Consider the following 25,827-nt stretch of genomic DNA (forward strand, 5'->3'; position numbering starts at 1 on the left):
GTTTGTCATTATGGCTAATTTGCACATACCTCACCGAAGAAAAGGCCAGGGGAGCTAGGCCGAGAACACAGCTGTACAGGCGGCTCAACTAATTGCCTCTCCATCTTCAACCTCATTTATCTTCATTTCTTCCCAATTATACCAAATTATCAATAGTCTCTGTTGCATCAGAGCCTTAATCCCCTTTATTCAGGCAGCATTAGGTAGCGGCAGATGAATTCTTGCAGGGAGTCAGGGTAAACAGCCATGAAATGCCACCTCTGGCAGATGGCATTGCTTACAAGAAATGTGACAAAACATTTGGAATTTGTAACTGGGCATTAATATGAGGATGCAAGCTGTTAATATTTTTTTAAAGATAATCAACGTGGTATACGGTAGAAACGAAACCCGTATTTTAAAGAAAAATACAAAGGTACAGGTGTTCACATTTCAAAAGATTAATACGTTTTTAGGTGGCATATTCCCACCGAGCACTGTGGCCATGAAATCCTTTGAGGCCATGATATTTTATGATAATAAATGGCCTATTTTCGTTTGAAGCAAGGTACACACCTTCTGTATTCAAAGGCAAAATAGCCTTTATTTTTCTTTCCAATCAAACAACAGGCCGTGCAGTATTTATTGTGTGTATTGCCAAATTGAAAATATGCTTCACAATTGGAAAACAAACTGAGCAACCAAAAGAAAACATATTCCGGCGAAAACAATATTTGGAACTATTTCAAGTTTTTACTTGGTAAAAGGAAGAATAAGCATTCTGTATTTTATTATTTACAGACTATCAGTAATAGAATTCTAAATAATTACTTTTCGTTTGATTGATTAACAAACTCGTTGGTTTATAGAAACAATTACATGACAAGTATGTTATTGTGACTTTAACTTTTCAGAACCATGTGATCTACATACATGTAATGGGCAAAATGAATACACAAATAAATAAGAGTGACCTTCGGAATGAAATGGAAAATAATAAAATAGGCCACCTTAGTGTATTGTATGATCAGCTCAAAGGTATTTTTTACAATAATTAGTGAATTGATTTGGGGCTTTTCTGTGGTATAGCACTGCTTAAGGATGGGGTATCTCCTTCATCTTTATGTACACACAGGGTCTGGCAGAAATAAGGGCTGCTGGAGTGTGGTAGGTAGGCTCATAATACGGGTGTCATAATGTATAACTTTAATTTGAACATTTCACCTAAAATGTCATGTGGTACGCTTGAGTGGGGTATTGTTATGTTACAGAATTACATGCCTATGATTTTGTAATAAAAGGGGGAGTGTTATTTGTGCAGGACCCTGTACTAAATGCTGAATTCAGTGAATGAGTAGAAATTACGCCCCTTTGGTCAGTGACAGAGAAGGGAGAACCGGACACAGCTATGGTGCCGTCAGCTCCCTCGGCATCCCAGGGTCCAGATGTCTGTGTCCTTCTCTTCTGAGGCTCCTTGGGGGGCCTTTGTATCTTATATCATCCTCCACCTCCTGCACAGTCCTAGCTAAGTGACCCCCAAGAAATGTTCCTTCTCATCTGAGCGTCTACACAAATTTACATTTTGCACACTTTAGAAAATATTTCTGACCCTGGCTGGTGTGGCTCAGCAGATTGAGTGCTGGCCTGTGAACCAAAGGGTCGCCGGATCGATTCCCAGTCAGGGCACATGCCTGGGTTGTGGGGCCAGGTCCCCAGTAGGGGGCGCACGAGAAGCAACCACACATGGATGTTTCTCTCCTTCTCCTCTCCCCTCCCTTGCTTCTGTAAAAATAAGTAAATAAATAAATACAATCATTAAACAAGAAGATAGAAAATATGTCTGAACTATGTACACTGCATGAAATAAGCAGATAGGAATTGACTAATGTCACGTGTCCTTTCCAAACTTGCTCTGGAGGCTGCTGAAGTCAAAACGCAGTTTCCAAGGCCAATTTTGTATTGTGCAGTGCCAGGTTGGGAAAGGCTAGGAAACCTGTGCAAATGCATGAGGATGAATGGTCCCCTCTACCTACCTGTCTATGAAGGGCTCATCCCACTTTCTGTTTCGAGCTTGGACCTCTGCTCTTTTCCGTCCTGAAATATGAGGAAAACCTGTATTACTCCTGTGGGCAACTCAACACCAGAGAAATTGTGCATACGCGAAAACCTTTCAGATGCCTGTAGTTGTATAATAATCCCTTTGAAGCTGATGTGTTTTTTTTTTTTTTATAAAACTTGAAAAAGCTTGTTTTCAACTTTAAAATACGGACTCTGCTTTTTGTGCCAGGCGTAGGTGATGTCTTGTGTTTTTTCCAAATGGATTCGTCATGCCAGATTTTCAGCCTTGGAAGCGAAAGTCTGTAGATTGGCCAAAAGCATCAGACATTTTTTGGCTATAAGTCTTTGCTACCTTTGCTGGGCTGCCAGCCCTAATAAGCAGATCCTCGATGGTGTTCCGGTGCATACTTAACCTTTCATCCTTGTGTGAATGAGTCTGAATGTAGCAGTGGTTGTATATTGGGATTTAGCCGCCGGTGGACAGCACAGAGAATCTCATACTAAATTATATTGTAGAACTGAATCAGGACTTGCGTGTCAAAAAATAGCTAGCCTATCAGTCATTTATAACATTAAAACATACACATGTATGCAAAATAGATTCATTTGTTTCAATTCCACACCCTCTTTTGTTTGAGAATACCATACATGCCATGAAGAGTCAATTCAAAGACTTTAATGATGGTACATATTCAATTTTTTAAGTTAAAAAAACCCCAAGCCTATTAAGTTGCATTACTTTTATTTTAAGGTCAGCTTTGCTCCTCCAAATCTTGCTAAATTTTGGAAATGAATGTTGAGCCATAACTGAAAGATTCTAAAACTTTTCTAAGTATTGCCATGCTCCTGGAAATCTAAAACTTGTTAAAGATAACTAAGCATTGTTTAGCCATTACTGCAGAATATGTAATCATATTTTTGAAACGTCTTCCTGCTCCCTGTGTGTGTGCCATGTTTTATTTCCTTTGAAAATGTATTCAAATGCACAGTCTGGATTCAGAACTAACTAGCAGATATAGAATATGTATTTTTTTTACTGTCTATGGTGCATTGAATGGCCATTTGGAAAGAAAAGTAGTAGAACTTCTTGATCAATTGAAAATGTAGCATAAACCTTAACCTCACTTAACATTACTGTGTTTAAAAAAATTTGTGGCTTTTTCAACCAGTAAATAAATTTATTTATTTACTTACTTACTTACTTATTTTAGGGGAAAATATGTTTTGTTTTAATTTTTTAATTAAAACATTTTATTTTTATTGTTGTTCAAGTACAATTTTCTACCTTTTACTCTCATCCCAGCCCACCCACCCAGCGCTCCCCACCTCCCTCCCATTTCCACCCGCCCCTAGTTTTTGTCCATGTGTCCTTTATACTCGTTCCTGTAAACCCTTCCCCTTTTCCCCCTGAGATTCCCCTGAAATTGCCTCCCCTGACAGTGTCCAGAGGGAAGAGGGGAGGGAATTTCAGTAAATTTTTTTTTTAATTATTTATCTACAATGACTCTTTTTCCTTGGTTTTAGAGTAGGACATTTTCTTCTTTTTAAAAAGATTTTATTTATTATTTATTGTATTTTTTTATTATTGTTCAAGTACAGTTGTCTCCATTTGTCACCCCACCGTGCCCCCACCGCCCCACCTCCCACCCTCGAACCTTCCCCCTTTGGCTTTGTCCATGTGTCCTTTATACATGTTCCTTGATGGACCTTCCCCTATTATCCCCTCTCCCCTCCTCTCTGGTTACTGTCAGTTTGTTCATTATTTCAATATCTCTGGTTATTTTCTATTTTTAGACAGAGGGGAAGGGAGGGAGAAATAGGGGGAGAGAAACATCCATGTGTGGTTGCCTCTACAGTGCCCCCTACTGGGGACCTGGCCCACAATCCAAGCATGTGCCCTGACTGGGAATCAAACCAGTGACTTTGGTCCGCAGGCTGGTGCTCAGTCCACTGAACCACACCAGCCAGGCCTTGGTTTAATTCTTTACTGGCTGTGTGAACCTGGGCAAATTCCTTAATTGTATCGAGTCCATGTTTTCTCTATGATACATGATTTACTATAGAACCTACCAAACAGTGTTGTTAATTAATTGTTTCAAAAATTGTTTCACAGTAATTAATTGTTTCTGGTACATGTTAAGTGTACAATGCGCTTTGAACATTTTCCTGGCACATAGTAAGTGTTCAAAAACTGTGATTCCTATATATATTAAACTTATATATTATAATTTTACTAAGTAATCTCCCATAACTGCTAATTGTAGTTTTAATGAGTCAACAGAATGATAAAGTACATTTATGAACCTCTTTGATACTATAAATAGTAACTCATAAGTCTTTTCATAAAAGTGAAAGATTAATTCCGGTCATCCATAGGCACTAAGAACGCAGCCTTACTAAATATTTCTTGTGAGATTTATCAGTGTTATGTATTGTTATTGTTACTTCGATTTTATAATTACTTACCTCCTTTCTCCTACTTCATTTCCTTCTATTTCTTTTCATTTTTTTAAGAGCTGTGTTTGCCCTGGCTGGCGTAGCTCAGTGGATTGAGCACGGGCTGCGAACCAAAGTGTCGCAGGTTCGATTCCCAGTCAGGGCACATGCCTAGGTTGCAGGCCACGGCCCCCAGCAACCAGACATTGAGGTTTCTCTCTCTCTCTCTCTCTCTTTCTCTTTCCCTTCCCTCTCTAAAAATAAATAAATAAATAAAACCTTTAAAAAAAGAGATACATTGATTTGTTAAATTTTTTTTTTTAAAAAAGAGCTGTGTTCATCTACCCTCTCCTTTTTTCCATCTAAATTAGATTTTGGTGTATTCATACAAATGTCTCAACTTAACTATATATATATATATGCATTTACTTTGTATTGTTATACTAGGCTCTGTCTTGCATTTCAATTTATTATCATTTATACAGCTTTATAGCTTTCTGTGAATTTTGGTCTTTAGGTAGAACCCCTAAAAGTGTCATCTTGTCTCTGTAGAGTAGATTTTGTCCTTACGTAAAATGATTGTTTTTTGCTGGTGAAATTCTCCTTTTCTCTGTTCCTGCTCGTTTCCTCTCCTTTTATTCAATTTCCCATTCATTTTAGAGGGACATGGAAACTTTTGCAAAAATTTATAATCTATTCTTTCTACCGGTCTTGTTTTGATTTCAGTGGTTATTCCATGTTAGTGAATATGTGTCTATTATGGTTCTTGTTTCAAGAAATTCTAGGATTATCACCCACTGTCTGCTGGCCAAACTCTGTCTCTGAGAGAGAGAGAGAGAGAGACAGAGAGAGAGAGACAGAGAGAGAGACAGAGAGAGACAGAGAGAGAGAGAGAGAGAGAGAGAGAGAGGCATATGGTCCTGCTTTCTCAAGAGGAGACCAAGCCATACATAGCTTTTTATATCTCACTCACCGTCCTTAATACACACAGTTGTTTTGTAAAAAAAAAAAAGTATGTATATAATTTGTGAAATGGCTGCTATTTCCAGTATGTTTGTATCTGATTCTGAGACAAAGTTTATTCAGCTAATGTGATGTTTTTAAGAAGAAAAGTTTGGAGTATGCATTTAAATATTCAAAGGGGTGAAAGGATTTTATTGTGTAATTATCGATAGATTTCTTCACCTACGTGGTGACAGGCATATTTTTTAAGTATGACTGACTGATGGACAGATTGGGAATTGCTGAATTAATGGGCACATTTGAAATTCTTGGCAAGGCTTGGCAGTAATTACATCTGCTGAACCACTTGATGTGCCGTTGGAAGTTGCCCAGTAAAGTTGCGTTTGGCGTGCTTGCTTTTCAGTACATACCTGACTATATATTTTAATGATAATACATTAAAATGTACATGGTCATACAAACAAATGTACTAACTATAAAAATCATGGTTTTTACCTCTGTGGGTTATTTCTGTAATATTGGGGACACTGGTGGTAGTATCATTAAAAATATATTCTATAGGCAAGTTAATGATGTTAATAGCTAAGACATTCACCTTATCTTTTATATTCTAAAATAACTTAAATGATAGTTAGCGTTTAATATAGTCAGATATTGTGCGAAGTGTTTTACATGTTCTTTCTCATTTAATCCTTACAGCAACCACATTGGAGGTAGATAGTATTATATCCATATTAAATATCAGGGAACTTTGACTTAAACAGCTTTAGTATCCTTTCCAAAACTTAGAGCTGTTCATTGGAGGAGCCAAGTTTCCAGCCCAGGGCTGTCGGATGCTATTTCCACTCTGCCATTCTACTTGGGGGAGGATAGAGCCTTTCCCTCTCTATTTTGCATCTGTCTCGATCTGCTGCTGCTTTTCCTAGACCTTTGCCTGTTGACAACTGCCAGCCGGCTAAGATCACTGTAACCTCGCCTCTCCACGGACCACAAGTAGGCAGCTGAAATCCCAACCAGAACAGTTGTTGTATGGGTAGTAATTAATTCTGCTCATTTGCTGTGAAAGGTCATACTGGCTTTGTTTTAGGTTTCTGGGCAAACGGAATTTGATTGTTTAGAGACTACTTTATGGTTACCCCCAATAATGTTTTAATATTTGTAAAGACTACTGTGGCAGGTAGTCTTAATAATTGTAGGAATGATATTAATATATGTATATTATATGTATTAACCATTTGTATACCTATGCTACTATATCTCACCATTAAGTGGGGCTAAAAAAAATCACAAAACATGAACTATTCTGCACATTCACGTGGCCAGTCTTACCTGTTACTTTTATGTCTAACTGATTACCATCAAGTGTGTGGATAATTTGGTTAAGTTAACAGTGTAGTACAAGTAGTATTTAAATTATGTAAATGGTAGGCTTATAGACCATATATCTAATATTTAAATTATGTAAGTGGTAGGCTTATAGACCATAGATCTAGTGTGTAAGAAATGAAAAATGCCTGGCTGGCGTAGCTCAGTGGATTGAGCACGGGCTGGGAACCAAAGTGTCCCAGGTTCGATTCCCAGCCAGGGTGCATTCCTGGGTTGCAGGCCAGAACCCCCAGCAACCGCACATTGATGTTTCTCTCTCTCTCTCTCTCTCTCTCTCTCTCCCTCCCTCCCTCCCTTCCCTCTCTAAAAATAAATAAATAAAATCTTTAAAAAAAAAGAAATGAAAAATGAAGGTTGTAAAAATTTAACTTCGTGAATGCATATTTTGAGAGGATTTTTTATTGTATCCTTTAAAGTTTTTTTTCCTTTAAGGAAGTTGTCTGAAATCTTTTAATTTACACACTCTATCAGGTAAATAATGAGCATGCTTTTATCATGCGTAAGTTGAATTATGAGCTATTGACATGAACTAAACTATGCACATAAGATAGAAATTAAATGGTGAGATTAAAATTAAAAAAAACACAAGATTTTGACTTAATGGATTTTGTTGATTAATTATATAACCACTTTTAGAAGTATAGTATTAATTTCAGCCAGAGCCATGTGATGCATATATCTAATTTGACAACCTTGACAATATTTTTACCTCTTACGAAGGCGTCAGAGAGTTCCTACAAGTAAGAGAGGCCTCAGTTCTGCTCTTCTGTTGTGCTTACTGGTCTACAGTCTCAGGTTGTGTCTGTCGTGTTGTCCGGTAAGAGCTAGTTGAGATAAAAATGAATAACATAGCCCATTAATCCACTCCACTGGGCAGACATAGGTGATGTCACAATGAGGGGAGAGGTTGTGAGAGACCATGGGTGCCCCTGGCCAACCCCTCGCCCAGCTATGAAATCCCACTTTCCCTTTGCCGTACATCGAACACCTAGCTGGTGGAGCATCACCAAGGATTGTACCTTCCGTACTAGTTACATATCATGCTGTCCTCACTGCTTAATGAAAATAAAAATGGAAACCGCAATGTCTGGCTCCATCTTTCCAGATCATCTTTTGGATTTTGAGGGGCTATGCAGACTTTCCTTCAGACACCTCCAATTGAAGGTCTATTTCTCAGGAAAACATGTCACAGCTTATGAATTATAGGAACATTTTCTTTAAAATAAATCCTCAGCATTTATTGTCAGCAGATGATGTCCAATATTTCAGAGCTATGACAGGAGAAGATCAAAGATAGATGTGGGTATCATGTGATTCTATATTGCAAAATGACTTGATAATATGGTTGTCATTTAGATAGACCACATGCTATTAAGGATGACAGACGGAACTCGGATTCAGATAACAAAGTACTGTGAATGACTTGAACTTGTATTAGTTTGGGGGGGACCTTTCAACTTGTATTACTTACAATAGCAAGAAATGAATCCAAACTTCAATAACTGCCCTGTCACACGCACAGAAAAACTTTGATACTGGCCACAGTGTACAGTTTCTATTAAATTGAAGGATTTTTTTTTTTTTAAAAAATGGCTACAAGAAATACAAAATTACGCCTTGTATTACGCGAATACAAGGATGACTAAAAATATGTGGAGTTCATACAAGAGTGATTAAGATAAGTTTACCAGCTGGAATTGCAAAATAACAGCAGGCAGAGAACCCCATTTTCTCCCGATGTCGACAGTGAAAATTCCTTTTAATCAGAATCTTCTCCAAGTTATATGCAAAACCAATGATCTGCAAGCATTTCCTCAAGCCTGTCATGCCACCCAGCAGGTCGCATAGGGTAGCACTGTGCCTTCATTACAAGTGACTCCACTCCCTGTATAGCTGAACTAATCTTCGAATCCCAGTAATGCAATGTTCAGGTTTTACCCACTGTGCTTTCAAGTGTCACGCAGGGAATATGCTCATCTTGTCGCATTTTAATTTAGAAACAAATGTACTGGGCCTTTGAGCTTTACATTTTCTTTGGGAAATTTGTCAGCCTAATTTTTAGAACGATATGTGAGTGAGGTGTAATTTATTTCAGGACGTCTGTGGTGAATGCTTAATTTTTAATTATTAAGTACACTATTAAGCCTTAGTTCCCCCATTAAATGCAGTTGTACACTCTGGCAGTAACTATTAATTTTTGAAACTTTTGTACTTGATGTTGGGAACCGCCCTGACTGGTACCAGAAGCTGAAACCCCCGCCTAGGCTAAGGCTAAGGGAACGCCCTTGGAACCGTAAGCCAGCAGGAGACAAAAGCTTATCTCCCTGGCAGGAGCGCTGCTTCTGCTGCTGAACCCCAAAAAGCTTGGTCGGTTAGCCAAAGACGGGTAAGATTCCCCACGGGGGGGATGACCTAAGCCAGGCACGATCACTTTGGGAGGCCCCCCAAAAGAAGGACTTGGGGGGCTGCAGCAAAAGGGGGTGATGGACCCTCGCTCCTCGGCTTTGACATAGCCTGAGTTCTCATCATCTGGGAGAAAATCTCCTTATTGCCTTAGTTCCCTTGCTCCACCTAAGCCTGAAACAATGACAGGGTGGTGCAGCTCTGTGCTGAAAAGGGCGGGTTCCCCGGGTGATCAGGCCTAAGAAAGAACATGTAAATTCCTGTGAAACCTGCTTTGTTCAGAATGCTCTCAGTTGAATGAGAGGGGTCCAAGGAGGACGTTAGTTTGTTCCTCAAAGTCTTACAGCTCTTTGACCCCGACTCAATAGACTGGCAGAGTTCTTTGTTTTCTATGGTTCCTTACTTCCCCCTGAGGAGTACTGTACTTTACCTGAATTATTATGCAAAATGAGCCCAATAAAAGCAGGTATGGACGGTAAATCAGGGCGCTCCCCACTAGGGGGGGTGGCCATTTCGTCCCTACTTCCCCACAGAAACTAGTTTATCTCTGTGCATGTTTGTTTGTTTCTCGCGTGTTTTTCGGCGGGCCATCCACAGCGTTCTGTGGTCACTGCTGGCCGGTGACCCACGCGCAACAACTTGATTCCACAGTCTTTAGGGTGGTGGTGATGACGATGATGGTGATGGTGGTGACGATGATAAAAGTGTAGAGCTGGTTATTTTCTCCTGATTTGGGTGACATTGATGATGCATTGACAGAACAGTGGTAGAACATGCTGGTCCACATTCACTGGTCAGTGTTTATTGTATGTCAGCTTTATGACCATGGACACAAGGGAATCCTGCTGTCTGGGTACTTTTCTGCTTAATCCAGTCCACTTTTCCAATTTTCCTTTCTGAAAGCCCGCCATCTTTCTTTTGGTTTTTGATAGCTTATTTTTTGGCAGTAGTGGCAAGGGTCACATGGAGGAGAAAGGCCTAGAAGTAGGAAAGTCGGTTAAGAAGCTCTTGAGATAGTGTAAATGAGAGAGGAGTGAGGGTACAACTGAATCAGTGGCAGTAAGAATGGGAATCAAACCAATGCAAAGTGGACGCCAGGACTTTGGCCAACTTAGCAGGGAACAGAGTGGTACACACGTGGCCGCGATCCTTGCTCGACAGACCTTTGAAGGTGGGAACTCCGTTATCTCTCTGTACCCCCAATATCTGAGAATAGCACCTGAGACAGTTTAAACAATTGAATTACACAACTGCCCGATATAGAGAGTAAAAGAGCTAGATCCCTTTCATTGATTAATGGTCAATGTAGGATTGAATGTGTTGAACTGAAGATGCTCTAGTAAGCTGCTTTACTACAGACTAACTTGTAACTCCTTATTCTCTGGAATAGCCCTATCTAACGGAATTTTCTGTAGTGAAGGAGATGATTGATGTCTGTACTTCCCAGTATGGTGCTCGCTACCTGCACATGACCTTGGAGCCCTTGAAATGAGACTAGTGCAGCTGAGGAACTGGCTTTTTCATTTGATTCCATTTTAATTTATGAAAATTTTAATGTAAATAGCCACCCAGGAGAAGTAGCTACTGTACTGAGGCGTGCGTCCTAAGAAGCCCATCCATGAACCCCTACTGCGCCTCTGAGGACACTTGAAAGTGCCGGCCCACGTGGCCCTAAAGCGGGTCTGGTTAACACACAAACTTAAAAAAAAGAAGACCTCTTCAACAGTGTTAGATGAATAATTGTTATTTTCTAGAAATATCCGTTGAAATTCCAGATACACTGCATGTTTTGCATTACCAGTCTGGATCAATCTAGAAAATGGCTGAATGTAGTATTTTGTGAATGCACATAGGCAAAGTGACTCAAAGTATAATATGAAAAGGTTTGTAGATTATGGTGCCTCTGCACCTATATTCTGAGTTTGTTCTTAGGAATGTTCTAAACTCTAAATTGGTCTCTGTCTCTCGCTGTCTCTCTATGTGTCTGTCTCTTTCTCTGTCTCACACACATACACACATACACACTATTTTATTGTTCAGAGAAAACAATGAAGTCTTTGCTGGTTCAATTATGACTTAAGTTTTTACTACCAAAGGCTACATGATGTTTAGATTCATCAAGCAACGTGCATTTAGCTGGGACATTAGGTAAACAAAATACTGTACCAATAGGAAAACAAGCTTGACTTAGGTCATATGTTACAGGGATCGGTTGCATTGACTTCTTCCCATGTGGCTGCTGGCTCTGTGCCTTAAGTATATAAGATTATGGAGTGTCCCAGGTTCGATTCCCAGCCAGGGTACATTCCTGGGTTGCAGGCCATAACCCCCAGCAGCCGCACATTGATGTCTGTCTGTCTGTCTGTCTGTCTGTCTCTCTCCCTCCCTCCCTCCCTTCCCTCTCTAAAAAAAAATAAATAAAAATAAATAAATAAAATCTTTAAAAAAAAGATTATGGGAAACATGGTCAATTTAGGTCGATATTTTCAAATAATCTGAGAAACGTGTTTTGTTACGGCTATAAAAGGCTGAAAGGAAGAACAGCTTGTTATGCATTGTCATTCATATTTTCCACAGTCAAGCATTTTCCAAAGTCAAGCCCATAGTTTTGGATTTGATAATTATATTTCCTCATAATAGGTAACTTCCACCACTTGTGCTTATTAATTTATAATAGCAACTCCGACTTGACTGCTCCTCTTCGACTTCAAAAGTCACATCCATCTTGAGTCAGAACACAAAGCTCTAACCACAGAATGCTTATTATGGTCGGTTTGTGACAATATGAAACCCTTGCATATGACTCATTTCAACCCAAATTCTTGCGAATTCACACCCACAGAATGAGTCGTTCATGCACTGTATTGACGATTACTTCCCCTCAGGGACCATGAGGACCACTGCTTACAAAATTATCCCGATACCCTGCACCATGATATCAATGTTTTCTGAGATTCCTTTACTCATTCTTAACAGCAAAGCACAAACAAAATAGAACTAGATGCAAGGAAACATGGAACAGACTGACAGTGACCACAGGGAAGGCGGGAGGGGGATAATGGCCCCTGAAGGGACCAGACAAAGAACGTGTACAAATGACCCAATGATCCATGGACCACAGTGTGGGATTGAATGCGGGAGTTGGGGGTGGGGGGTGTGCTGGCTAGAGGAGAGCAAAGGGGAATAAAATGGGACAACTGTAATAGAATAATAATAAATGATTAAAAAAGAAAGCGACTACTAGTACTCTGATAATATGAAAGTATTAAGGTTAAGAGTGGTGCTCAGTATTTGTACTTAGAGTCATACTACTGGATTTATTTTATATCCATTTTCAATATTTTGGGATTTGGGCCTTTTAGGCCTATGATCTTATTATCTTGAAACACATGATATTTTTCATACATTTCACAAACCTGACTAGAGTAAGAATTCCTTTATTAGAATGGGGGTCAGAAGAGTACTCATAAGGCAAAATTCTGGTGAATTAAAATACAGCCTTAGATCCTACTCATCTTATGTTCTTGCTCCTTTGGAAAAAATATTATTTTAAGTAAAAGGACAAGAGGCAAGATGGCGGAGGAGTAAGTGAAAGCCACACTCACCTCCTCCCAGGATACAAAGGTCCTTTCCATCGCAGAAGCTCCGTGTGTCTATTGTAAAGACCCTGTGGTTCACAGGTCTCTGCCCTCTGGCCGCTGCTCCCACAAAGAAAAAGTAGCAAACACAAGCAATCCTCTGAGAAACCTATTTTACAATGGGCTTTAAAGAAAAACCATAGTAAAATTGGAAAGTTACTGGTTTTTAGGTAAGGCAACAGATGTTTATCAATGTGTTGTCAAATTCATATTTCTGCATAGTGTATCACTTCATTATTCTTACACTGATTCTAATTAGGAATACATATTTCTAATTGCTTGGACTTGTAAAAAATGTAGTTCTCTGTAGTTTTATCATTGGATGTTGCGTGGGTCACCAGCCAGCAGTGATCACGGAACGCTGTGGTTGGCTCGACGAAAAACACAAGAGAAAAAACATGCACAGAGACAGACTAGTTTCTGTGGGGAAGTAGGGACGGGATGGCCACCCCCCTAGTGGGGAGCACGCCGATTTACCGTCCATACCTGCTTTTATTGGGCTCATTTTGCATAATAATTCAGGTAAAGGACAGTACTTATCAGGGGGAAGTAAGGAACAAAGATAACAAGGAACTCTGCCGGTCTATTGAGTCGGGGTCAAAGAGCTGTAAGACTTTGAGGAACAAGCTAAGTTCCTCCTTGGACCCCTCTCATTCAACTGAGAGCATTCTGAACAAAGCAGGTTTCACAGGAATTTACATGTTCTTTCTTAGGCCTGATCACCCGGGGCAACCGCCCTTTCCAGCACACAGCTGCACCACCCTGTCATTGTTTCAGGCTTAGCTGGAGCAAGGGAACTAAGGCAACCAAGAGATAAGGAGATTTTCTCTAAGACGATGAGAACTCAGGCTATGTCAAAGCCGAGGAGCGAGGGTCCATCACCCCCTTTTGCTGCAGCCCCCCAAGTCCTTCTTTTGGGGGGCCTCCCAAAGTGATCGTGCCTGGCTTAGGTCGTTCCCCCTTGGGGAATCTTACCCGTCTTTGGCTAACCGACCAAGCTTTTGGGGGTTCAGTTATGAATGAAGCAGCAGAAGCAGCGCTCCTGCCAGGGAGATAAGCTTTTGTCTCCTTGCTGGCTTACAGTTCCAAGGGCGTTGTCTTAGCTTTAGCCTAGGCGGGGGTTTCAGCTTCTGATACCAGTCAGGGCAGTTCCCAACAATTGGAAAAGTTGAGATTAGATTAATTAATTATCTATAGTATTAATGTAAGAGTGTCTATACTATTTATTTCATAGCTTTAATTTTTCTAAACATTGAACTAAAATAGTGATAAGTAGTTAGTATGGATAAGCTGAAATGATTCAATTCTTTAGAATTCGCTGCCCTTTTTGCATTATCTTTCTCTGCGTAGACCTGTATTGGGTTACATTTATAGCTAATACCAACTTTCTTGAGGTGAAGACAAACACTTTGATGAGGGTTCTCTATCTTCGCTAACCCACTGCTTACTTGGTTTCTTAGACATGCCTTGTTGAGATGTTATACAGTTTTTTTTCTCTTTATGAGAGGGACATCCTCAGAAAGCTAGTATGCTGCGGATCAGTAAAGGGTACATGCTCTAGTGGTATGGACTGAATTATTTCTCCCCAAAATTCATATGTTGAAGCTCTAATACTCAGTACCTCAGAATGTGATCATATTTGAATATGCCCTCTTCCAAGATGTGCTTGACTTCAAATGCAACCATAATAGTGGGCCTTAATCAAGTATGTCTGGTGTCCTTATAAGAAGTTGAAATTTGGACATGCAAATGGACACCAGCAATGCACACACACAGACCTGAAAGGCTATGTAAGGACACAAGGAGAAGGTGGCCATCTGCAAACCTAGAAGGATGGCCTCAAGAGAAACCAAACTTGATCTTACCACCTTCATCTTGGACTTCTAACTTCCAGAACTGTGAGAAAATAAACTTCTGTCATTTAAGCTACCTATTCTGTGGTGTAGTAGTCCATTTGGGCTGCTATAACAAAAATACCATAGACTAGGCAGTTTACAAAAAGCATAAGTTTCTTTCTTACCATCCTGGAGGCTAGAAACGCAAGGTCAAGGTGCTGGTAGATTCCTTGTCTGCTAAGGGCTCCCTTCCTAGTTCACAGACAGTCATGTTTTTTTTTTCTGTGTCCTCAGCAGAAGGAGGCTCAAGAGCTCTTTGTGTCTCTTATATAAAGGCACTTACCCCATTCATGTCCTAATAAACTCCCAAAAGTCCCCACCTTCAAATTCTATCACATTGGGGATGAAGATTGAACATATGAATTTTGGGGCACACAAACATTCAGTCTAGATTTTATGGTATTTTTTATGGCAGACTTAGTGAACTAACACATTTAGAGATAGATGGGTAGATAGATACATAGATAGATAGAATAGAAACATACATACATACATACATACATACATACCTAGATAGAAAAGGCAGGTAGATACCCAAGCACTTCACACAGTGGTAAAAACAAAAGGATTGACACTAGATTGGCATAAATATTTTACAAATCTATTGTCACTTGTAAGGGCACTGGCTGTTATTACCAACTGGCAAAGGGGAGTGGGACAATGCAAAATTTGGGGCTACAAAAGCTTCCAAGCAGAGTCATGAGTTACTTTGCATAAACTGAAAACTGGTAACAGTTTTAGGTCAAAAGACAAAAATGTGTCCCAAAATGTAATGCCTTCTAATGCAAATATCAAGGAAGTCCTGCATTCCCTAGTCATGGACTTCATACACGGTTGCCTTCACAGTGTTGGCATATTTCCCATACCCATCCGAGGTGGAAAGGCCAATAAATACCCTCCTTTATCATGTTTACTTCAGCAGTAGAAAGATGAGAGCTGGTCAGACAAGTTTGTCTGAAGCTCTCATCAAAGTACATGCAAGACACCTTGAAATTCATTTTTTTACATTGTTAGATTTTTTCATTGTTGTTCAATTACAGTTGTCCCCATTTCCTCCCCCCCTTACTCTCCTCCTCCCCCATGCACCCCACTTCCCACATTCAATTCTCCCCCAATCCATTGTCTTTGTCCTTGGGTCCTTTATACATGTTCCTCGACAACCCTTCTCCGAATGAGGTTTTAAAAAACATTTCTATTCCAGTTTATTTTGGAAAATATGATTATAACACATTAGACTAATTACCTACACTACCATTTCATATACAATGTGGACTAGAATAGTCTCAATTTATCAAATACATATGGATCTAGTCTTAGCCCTAGTATTTCTATATGCTGTTTTGCTGTGGTGGCACAATACCACTTTAATATCTGAGATATAATTTAGTGTCCTGTAAATGCATCTTTCTTTGTTAATGTTTTGCTTATAATTTTATAAATTACAGTTCTGTAATGGTAAGGTAATTCATATCTTGGACATAGTGCTAAAATGATGGAGTGGTTCCATTTTTGCTCGACAATTGCTCTTTTGATTTTTTTTGCATTTTCTGATAGCAATCATATTTATTGGCCCAATGTTACTATAAAGAATTCTAAGTGTTGCAATGTGGTTACTTGCATCATTTATTAAAATATCCCCCTTCCCCCCACCGTTCCTGTTCATTACAGCATAACAATGTCTTATTGATTTTAATTGGAATTTCAAATTTGTGAATGCTAATTTATGTCAATGCACCAACCGTAAATTACCTCCCTGCTCTTAGGCAATGACTATACAACAGCAAACATCTGGAGAAAAAGAGAGAACAATTGCTGTAATCATAGGGTGTTGCATGTTCTCAATGAATACACCAAATCGCAGCATGATTAAGGTAAAGATTTCTGGTCCATTGAGCCAGTACATCAAATTCAACCAAAACCCTACTACTACTAACCTTCCACGCATGGACACTGAACGGCTTATTGCAGGGACTGAACAGTTAACTACGTATTCCTTCCCCATTTGATTGGAAAATCTTTGTCCATATAACCAAGAGCAGGTAGCCCTCAGCTTTTACATAGGCTGCCAGAAAATCTGGCTTTTCCTTGTCTGGAACCCATCTAGCTGAAGACTGGCCAAGATCCCCATTTTTGGATTAGAGATAGACTTTGACCCAAGGAAGTTGGAAAGAATCCTGAGAAGGAAGTAGATTCCGAGAGCTGGAGTAGGTAGAAAGGTTAAAAAAATCTAGCAGAGATTCCTGGCTGGTGTAGCTCAGTGGATTGAGCGCAGGCTGTGAACCAAAGCATCGCAGGTTCGATTCCCAGTCAGGGTACATGGCTGGGTTGCAGGCTATAACCCCCAGCAACCGCACATTGATGTTTCTCTCTCTCTCTCTTTCTCCCTCCCTTCCCTCTCTAGAAATAAATACATAAAATCTTTAAAAAATTCTTAAAAAAAAATCTAGCAGAGATTCTAGCAGGCAACTTGCTTAAATAAATTTTAAATCTTCAAGAAGGATACCAGCTGGCCCTGAAAATATTTCCTTAAAAAGTCTTCTGTGATCTCACTTATATGTGGTATCCAACGAACCAAATACACTGGGGAACAGAACAGAACCAGAGGCATGGACACACTGACAGACTGACAGCTGTCAGAGGGAATGGGGGAGGGGGCCTGGCTGAAAGGAGGGGAAGGGATCAGCCAGAGAACATGTATGTGACCCACAGACAGACGGCAGTGTGGGGATGACCAGAGGGAAGCAGGGGACAGGGGGCTGGGAGGAGGTGGGCAAAGGCAGGGAAAATGGGGATATCTGCAATTGTGTCCACAGTAAAAATAAAGTTAAAAAATAGAAATAAATAAAAACTTCGTGTAAATGTGGCACTTGAAAGCAAAAGTGTCAAAATGTTCAACCTCTTTGACTCAGAAATCCCACTCGGGGGCATGCACGGATTCTAAGGAAATAATTCAAGTGAATGTTGTTATGGCGTGTAATGTACAACAGCGAAGAACACCTGAAACAATCTCAAAGACCGATGTTTAATAAATTATAGTGCATTAAAGTCAGTAGACTGCCGTGTAGCCGCTACACGTTGTGAAAGCACATGTTTTACAGAGTGCCCAAGATTCCCACAGACAAATCGCACTGTGTGCAACTGAAGTAACTGGAATTCAGCCGCGTTCCCCTCTGTTTACAGTCTTTTCCTTAAAAGTAGGTATGGGGAAATCATTTTGTGGTTGTTTCCTGTATCCTTTTAAGTAATGGTTCTGTCCCCACAGTGCGCTCGGTGCCCGATGAAATAGCCGTTCCACTGTAGGTCACTGTGGTACTGTAATAGTCTGCCTTTGGGTACATGTTACTTCACTCTCCAGCATGGCTCATCAAAGCGTACTGCAATTTCAAACTGGGGGCCATGTTTTTGTATTTCATCCAGCTTTAGTCTGTACAAAAACCTGATGTGTATGAAGAGATAAGCTTTTGGAGGGCTGGTTCTGAGAAAAAAGAACTGATCGTTTTGTTTCTGAATACCTATTTGTGTATGTTATCATGCTCTTGTAAACGAGTGTTCTTTTTCTGTGAACAGCAAATGCTCTTCATTCAAATACAGTACATGCATTTCAGAGGGTTGCAGGCAGTAGTGGTCAGTTAATGGCCTTCAATGGACAAGTGCTTTCAAAAGCTGTTCATTAGGATTCCAGATTTGTTTAGACTGCCCGTAAGGCAACCGGGCCTATGTTATTAGTGAGAGTTGTTTAGTCTTCTCAGAAGCAGCTTACATCCAAGATTATTGAAAGTTATTTTTTCTTTTTTTTTAATTTTATGTATTTATTTTTTGAGAGGGGAAGGGAGGGAGAAAGAGAGGTAGACAAATGTCCCTCTCCATCCATGTGTGGCTGCCTCTCGCACGCCCCCTACTGGGGACCTGGCCCATAATCCAGGCATGTGCCCTGACTGGGAATCCAACTGGTGACCCTTTGCTTTGCAGGCTGGCGTTCAATCCACTGAGCCACACCAGCCGGGGCTATTGAAAGTTTTTCAGGCCATCATAACGTGACTTACCCACATTTAATAATAACTTTATAAGAAGTAACACAAATAATTAGATCCCTACAAAAGGAATTTTTAACAAGCCATCTCATGGAATGATGTGAAATTACAATCTGTTCATCTGAATATTTTTCAGGTGGAACTGAATCCTCGTGGGATAAGGATAAGATGCAGTCTCCTCTTGCTGCCCCTGGACCCCAACCTGGAATTACTCATGCTGCCCTGGCTGGCCAGCCAGGCCTTGGGGGTGCTCCGACCCTCAGTCCACTGCAGCCGAACCACCTGCTGACCAATAGTACGTATACGGTCCTCCCAAACCTTGGTGTGTTATGAAAAATACCATACAAGAACCAATGGAAACCTTGGGCCATCGGTTCTAGCCTGTTTCTCCCCAATAGGATTTAAAATTTTAAGTCAGAAGGGTACATAAAGAGGGATTTAATGGCAAGGGTAGGGGCTTAGCCATGGTTGTGTGGTGTCATGGCAAGCACTCTGGACTCTGAACTCAGGGAAAGTGAAGGGTTTATAGAGTTGAGATGATTGAAAATTCATGTAGCAGAGCAAAGATGCCTGCGAGATCATGTAGCACAGCAGCTAAGGATGTCGGCCGTACTCATGTAAACGTGGGTTGAAGGTCCACATCTTTTGAATTCCGTACCAGTTTTTGACTTTGGAGAAGTCACCTAACTTTTCCAAGTCTCAGTGTCGACCGATACAAAGTAGGCGCAAAAACGTACCCACTCGTTATGGGCATTGTGAGAATGAAAATAAAGGAAAAGAAAGGAAATGCTGTTGGCAGTGAGTTACACATAGTAAGTACTGTATAATTATAACTATTATTATTACTCCATCAATACACTACTGCTAATGGCTACAAATTCTGGCTTGGCTAATGTTTTTAGGAACTTCAAAGCAGGTCTTCTAAACATTGCTTGACTAAAATCCTACTTTTCTTATAGGAAATCTGAAGAGGGGGGTCCATTATTTCTTCGTTTCTTTTTAAGATTTTATTTATTTATTTTTAGAGAGGGAAGGGAGGGGGAGAGAGAGAGAGAGAGAGAGAGAAACATCAATGTGCGGTTGCTGGGGGTCATGGCCTGCAACCCAGGCATGTGCCCTGACTGGGAATTGAACCTGGGACACTTTGGTTCGCAGCCCACGCTCAGTCCACTGAGCTATGCCAGCCAGAGCTTGGTCCATTATTTCTTTTCCTAAAACTTTTGTTCTCTCACTAACATCTAAGATTAAGAGAGCAAAAGAACTGTTAGATATTTTAATATGATGTCCCAAATCTTAATGAAATTCATCAGTTATTAACTTATGGTGTCTTTCTTTAGAGAGATTTAATCTCAAAAATGAAATCTCCCATAAAAATGGAATGTTTTTTTTTAAAGATTTTGTTTATTTTTAGAGGGGAAGGAAGGGAGATAGACAGACAGAGAGAAAACCTCAATGTTCGGTTGCTGGGGGTTATGGCCTGCAACCCAGGCATGTGCCCTGACTGGGAATCGAACCTGCGATGCTTTGGTTCCCAGCCCACGCTCAATCCACTGAGCTACGCCAGCCAGGGCTAAAAATGGAATGCTAATTAAGCAAAGGCAAATGAAATGAATACCAGGACAGTTATAAATAGTATGTTATGAGAAGTAAAACAAAGTACTGATTAAGGTGCTGTCAAGGAGGGACTTAGAGGACTCTGGTTTGCCCTGTAGAGAGTAGAAACAGCCACTCCTGTCCTCATAATAAGGCAAAAAGTGGAATCGACAACTCTTTAAATCCATGTCAGGGTGAGCTCACTGGGGACAGCTAACCCCCAAACCGGAGAGACGGGAAGATGCAGAGAATGAGCATGCAGGGAGCCAGCTCCGCATTTAAAGGGTAACTGAGCGAAGGCCTGTGAAAATTCGCCTTATGCTTCTGGCAGGGGGAGAGGAAAAGTAACCATATCAAAATGTGCCCGGTGCATCATCTTCTTAATAAAGGCCTTCCCTCCAAGGAGATTACTTTATTAGAGCTGAAAGTAGTTGGTTTCATCAGAGCCTAGCCGACCCGGGGGGAAGGATATTCTAAACTTGTAGCAATTGATGTGCAAGGGAGACACACGGTTCCAAACGTGTGAGTTTTCTTCCTGTGGAAGGAGAATTACTGAACTTTAGTCCCCTCTGGCCTTCCTGTCTCACCTAAGAAGGAAAAAAGCTGAATGGCACTTGTGACAGTCACAGCCCAAGTATACGGGCTTGCTCAGCGACGGAGAGGAACCATGAAATCAGAGAGTGCTTACCCTTCCCATGCATTCACTGTAACAGTGAATTAAAACTGAAGGAACTGGAAGCCTTAGGCTCTGTTTAATATGGATTCTGCATGGAAAATGAAAGACAGCAGTGGTATCATTCACCACTGAAACTGCCACTACTGATACAATAGGTACAGCAGGCAGGGTACACAGACTAACTTTCAGCCAGACGAACACACAACTTCACGCTAGAGACTGTGTACCTCAGTTCACATCCCTCACCACATTATTACTGGCTTAAAAACAATGGAAAGTTGGCCCTGGCCGGCGTAGCTCAGTGGATTGAGCACGGGCTGTGAACCAAAGTGTCGCAGGTTCGATTCCCAGCCAGGGTACATTCCTGGGTTGCAGGCCATAACCCCCAGCAACCGCACATGGATGCTTCTCTCTCTCTCTCTCTCTCTCTCTCTCTCTCTCTCTCTCTCTCTCTCCCTCTCTCCCTCCCTTCCCTCTCTAAAAAAAATAAATAAATAAATAAAATCTTTTTAAAAAATTTAAAAAAAAATGGAAAGTTGTGGGAAAGGCAAAAAAAAAAAAAAATCACATGGTGTGAAGAAATACAGCAAACACCAGAACCAAAATGAGATAGAGCAGATGTTTTACAATGATCAGACCTAGAATTAAAAATAACTGTAATGAATATACTAACAGAATGGAAAAAGTAGAAAACATACAAAAACAGATGGGGAATTTAAGCGGAAAGGTGGAAATTCCAAGAATCAAAATGAAATTTTGGAAATCCAAAATGTCCAACAAAATGAAGAATGCTTTTGATGGGCTCACCAGTACACTGGACGTGCTTAAAGAAGTAATTAGTAAGCTGGAAAAATATGTTAATAGAAAGCTCCCAGATTGAAAAGCAAAGCAAAAAATGGAATAAAAACAAACAAACAAAAAACAGAATAGAATACCCAAGAACTGTGTGGCAATTAGAAAAGGTGAAGCATGTAACATGTAACAGGGATACCAGAAAAACAGGAATGAGGGAAAATAACAGAAAAAAATATTTAAAGTAACAAGACGAAAAATGTTTCTGAAATTAACGAGAGACACAAAACCACAAATCTAGGAATCTCAAGAACGCTGAGAAGGATGAGTATTCCATTTCTATGCAGATTATAATCAAACTGGAAAACATTGAGAAGAATATATATATATACACACACATACGCACATATGCATATATGTACACATACATATATGTATATATTCTTCTCAATGTATATGTATATATGTCCGTGTGTGTGTACATGCATGTGCATGTGTGTATATGTATATATGATCTGCATAGGAGTAGAATATATATGCATTCCACTCCTATGTAGATCACAGTCAAACTGGAAAACCACAAACAAAAAGAATATCTTGAAAGAAGAGAAAAGAAACCTTCTTACCCATACAAGAACAAAGACAAGAATTACATGGCACTTGTCTTCAGGAACCAGGTAGCAAGAGTAGAGTGATATAAAATATTTAGTGTTGAAAGAAAAAATACCCACCCACCTAACACTCTGTATCTAGGGAAATTTATTTTTTAAAGTGAAGAAGAAATAAAGATATTTTCAGCAAGCAAAAGTTGAGGGAATTTGTGCCTGTAACAGCTGATCAGCCCTGTAAGAAATGTTAAAAGAAGATCTTCAGAGAGAAGGAAAATGATACAGGTCAGAAACTTGGATCTATGTAAAGAGAGGAAGAGTGTCAGAGAAGGGATAAATTAAGGTAAATCTATAATTTACAAAGTGTAAATCAGGAAGAAAGAGAAAACTTGAATAAACCACATTACTGGTAAGGATATTGAATCAGTAATCACAAGTCTCCCAAATAACAAAATCCCAAGACCAGATGGCTTTCCTGGTGAATTTTACCAAATATTTTTTTTAAAGATTTAAGGCCAGTCATTCTCAAATTCTTCCAAAACACTGAAAGGAGGGAACATTCCCAAACTCCTTTTATGAGGCAAGCATTATCCTGATATCAATAGCAGAAAAGGATACTACTAGAAAACAAACTATAGGCTGATATCTCTGATAACAATAGATATAAAAATTCAATAAAATACCAGCAAATTGCATTCAGCAGCACTTTAAACAGATTAAGAGGGATTTTACCCAAGCGATGCAAGGGAGGTTCAACATATACAAATCAATGTGACATATCACTTTAACAGAATGAAAGAAAAGAATCATTTTATCATTTCAAAAGACACATAAAAAGCCCTGGCTGGCGTAGCTCAGTGGATTGAGCATGGGCGGGGAACCAAAGTGTTGCAGGTTCGATTCCCACTCAGGGCACATGCCTGGGTTGGGTTGCAGGCCATGACCCCCAGCAACCGCATGCTGATGTTTTTTTTTCTCTCTCTCTCTCCCTCCCTTTCCTCTCTAAAAATAAATAAATAAAATCTTTTTTAAAAAGACACATAAAAAGTGTTTGACAAAGTTAAACATCTATTTATGATTTTAACACTTAACAAACTAGGCATAGAAGGAACAAATTTCAACATAATGAAGGCCATATATGAAAAGGCCACAACTAATATACTCAACAGTAAAAACTTGAAAGCATTTCCTCTAAGATCAGGAGCAAGACAAGGGTTTCCACTCTTACCACTCCCGTTGAACATAGTACTAGAAGTCCTAGCTAGAGCTATTAGACAAGAAAAAGAAATAAAAAGTATCAGAATTGGAAAGGTAGAAGTAAAATTAGTTTCTACTTGCAGATGAAAAGACTTTTTATATAGAAAAATCCTAAAGACCAAGCCAAAAAACTGTTAGAACTTACCAATGAATTCAGTAAAGTTGCAGGGAACAATATTAACACAGAAAAATCAGTAGAGCTTCTATACACTAGCAACAAATATTCTGAAAAAACTATTTAAGAAAATAATCCCATTTACCATAGCATCAAAAACAATAAAATACTTAGGAATAAATTTAATCAAGGGAGTGAAAAATTTCTACTCTGAAAACTACAGAGTATTCATGAAAGAAAATGAAAAGGACAAATAAATAGAAGGATATCTCATATTCATTAATTGGAAAAATTAATATAATTGAAATGTCAATACTACCCAAAGTCATCTATAAGCTATTTGGAAATGCATCACCTATCAAGATTCCAATGGCTTTTATTACAGAATTAGAAAAAAAAAACACTCCTGAAATATGTATGGAATCACAAAGATCATGGATAACCAAATATATTCTGAGAAAGAAGAACAAAGTAGGAGACACGACATTCCCTCTTTTCAAGCTATACCAAAAAGCTACAGTCATCAAAACAGTATGGTACTGGCATATAAACAGACAAAAATACCAGTGAAACTGAATTGAGATCCCAGAAATAAACCAAGCCAGTATATATAGCTAATATTTGACTTTAATAACTGGTGCTAGGAAAATTGGATATTCACATGAAAGATGAAAAATTGATCTTAATCTATACCGCTCATATAAATTATCTCCAAATGGATTAAAAACTTAAATATAAGACCTAATCATGAAACTACTCAAAGAAAACTTAAAGAAAAACTGTCCTTGACATGGGTGTTGGTGATAATATTTTAGAAATCACTCCTAAAACACAAGCAACAAAACAAACAAATGCGACTACATAAAACTAAAAATCACCTACACAGCTAAAGAAACCATGAACAAAGTGAAAAGCAATCTATGGAATGGGGAAAAATATTTGCAAGCCATATCCCTGACAAGGGTTTAATATCCAAAATATATAAAGAATTCCTACAACTCCATCTAATTTTAAAATCAGCACAGGACCTCAATAGGCATTTATGCAAAAAATATAGATGAAAGTACGTGAAAAAGGTAGTCAACATCACAAGTCATTAGGAAGATGCAAATTAACACCACAATGAAGTATAATTTCAATCTGTTACAATGGCCATCATCAAAAAGACAAGACAACAAATGCAGACATGGATATGCGGGAAAGGGAACCATTGTGCCCTGTTGGTGGGATTGTAAACTGGTAGAGCCACTATAAGAAAACAATGCGGAGGATCCTCAGAAAACTAAAATAGAACAACCATATGACCCAGCAATTCCTCTTCCGGCAATCTATCCAAAGGAAATGAAAACACTAACTTGAAAACAGACCTGCACCTTCATGTTTGTATCCACATCACTTACAATAGCCAAGACAAGGAAGCAACAAAAGTGTTGATTGAAGCCCTGGCTGGCGTAGCTCAGTGGATTGAGCACAGGCTGTGAACCAAAGTGTCCCAGGTTCGATTCCCAGTCAAGGTACATGCCTGGGTTGCAGGCCATAACCCCCAGCAACCGCACATTGATGTTTCTCTCTCTCTCTCTCTCTCTCTCTCTCTCTCTCTCTCTCTCTCTCTCTCTCTCTCTCCCCTCCCTTCTCTCCCTAAAAATAAATAAATAAAATCTTTAAAAAAAAGTGTTGATTGACAGATGAATGGATACAAAAGTCATGACACGCACACATGCACACACACCCTAATGTTATCCAGCCATAAAAATTGAGGACATTCTGCCATTTGCAATAACATGAGTGGATCTAGAGGGCGTTGTGCTAAGTGAAATAAGGCAGAGCAAGACAAGAAGTGTGTGATGTCACTTATATGTGGAATCTGAAAAGAAAGAACTTGTGGGAAGAGACAGACTTGCGGTTACCAGAGGTGGAGGTGGAGGAGGAGGAGTTGGAGGAAGGTAGTCAACAGGTACAAACTTCCGGTTACAAGATGAGTACGTGGGAATGTAATG

The 25,827-nt window shown here is 39.6% G+C and overlaps 1 protein-coding gene across 2 annotated transcripts in view; it reads left to right on the forward strand.

The window, feature by feature from the left end:
• The window catches only part of DACH2 (dachshund family transcription factor 2), a 448,371-nt gene that overhangs the window by 327,172 nt on the left and 95,372 nt on the right, over nucleotides 1-25,827 (forward strand). For both annotated transcript variants that reach the window (XM_036016277.1, XM_036016278.1), the window contains exon 5: nucleotides 18,926-19,084. In XM_036016277.1, the coding sequence (XP_035872170.1) occupies nucleotides 18,926-19,084 (159 nt within the window). The remainder of the gene's footprint in view (nucleotides 1-18,925; nucleotides 19,085-25,827) is intronic.

Source organism: Phyllostomus discolor, chromosome X (genome assembly GCF_004126475.2).
Source record: "Phyllostomus discolor isolate MPI-MPIP mPhyDis1 chromosome X, mPhyDis1.pri.v3, whole genome shotgun sequence".
NCBI classification, from domain to species: Eukaryota; Metazoa; Chordata; class Mammalia; order Chiroptera; family Phyllostomidae; genus Phyllostomus; species Phyllostomus discolor.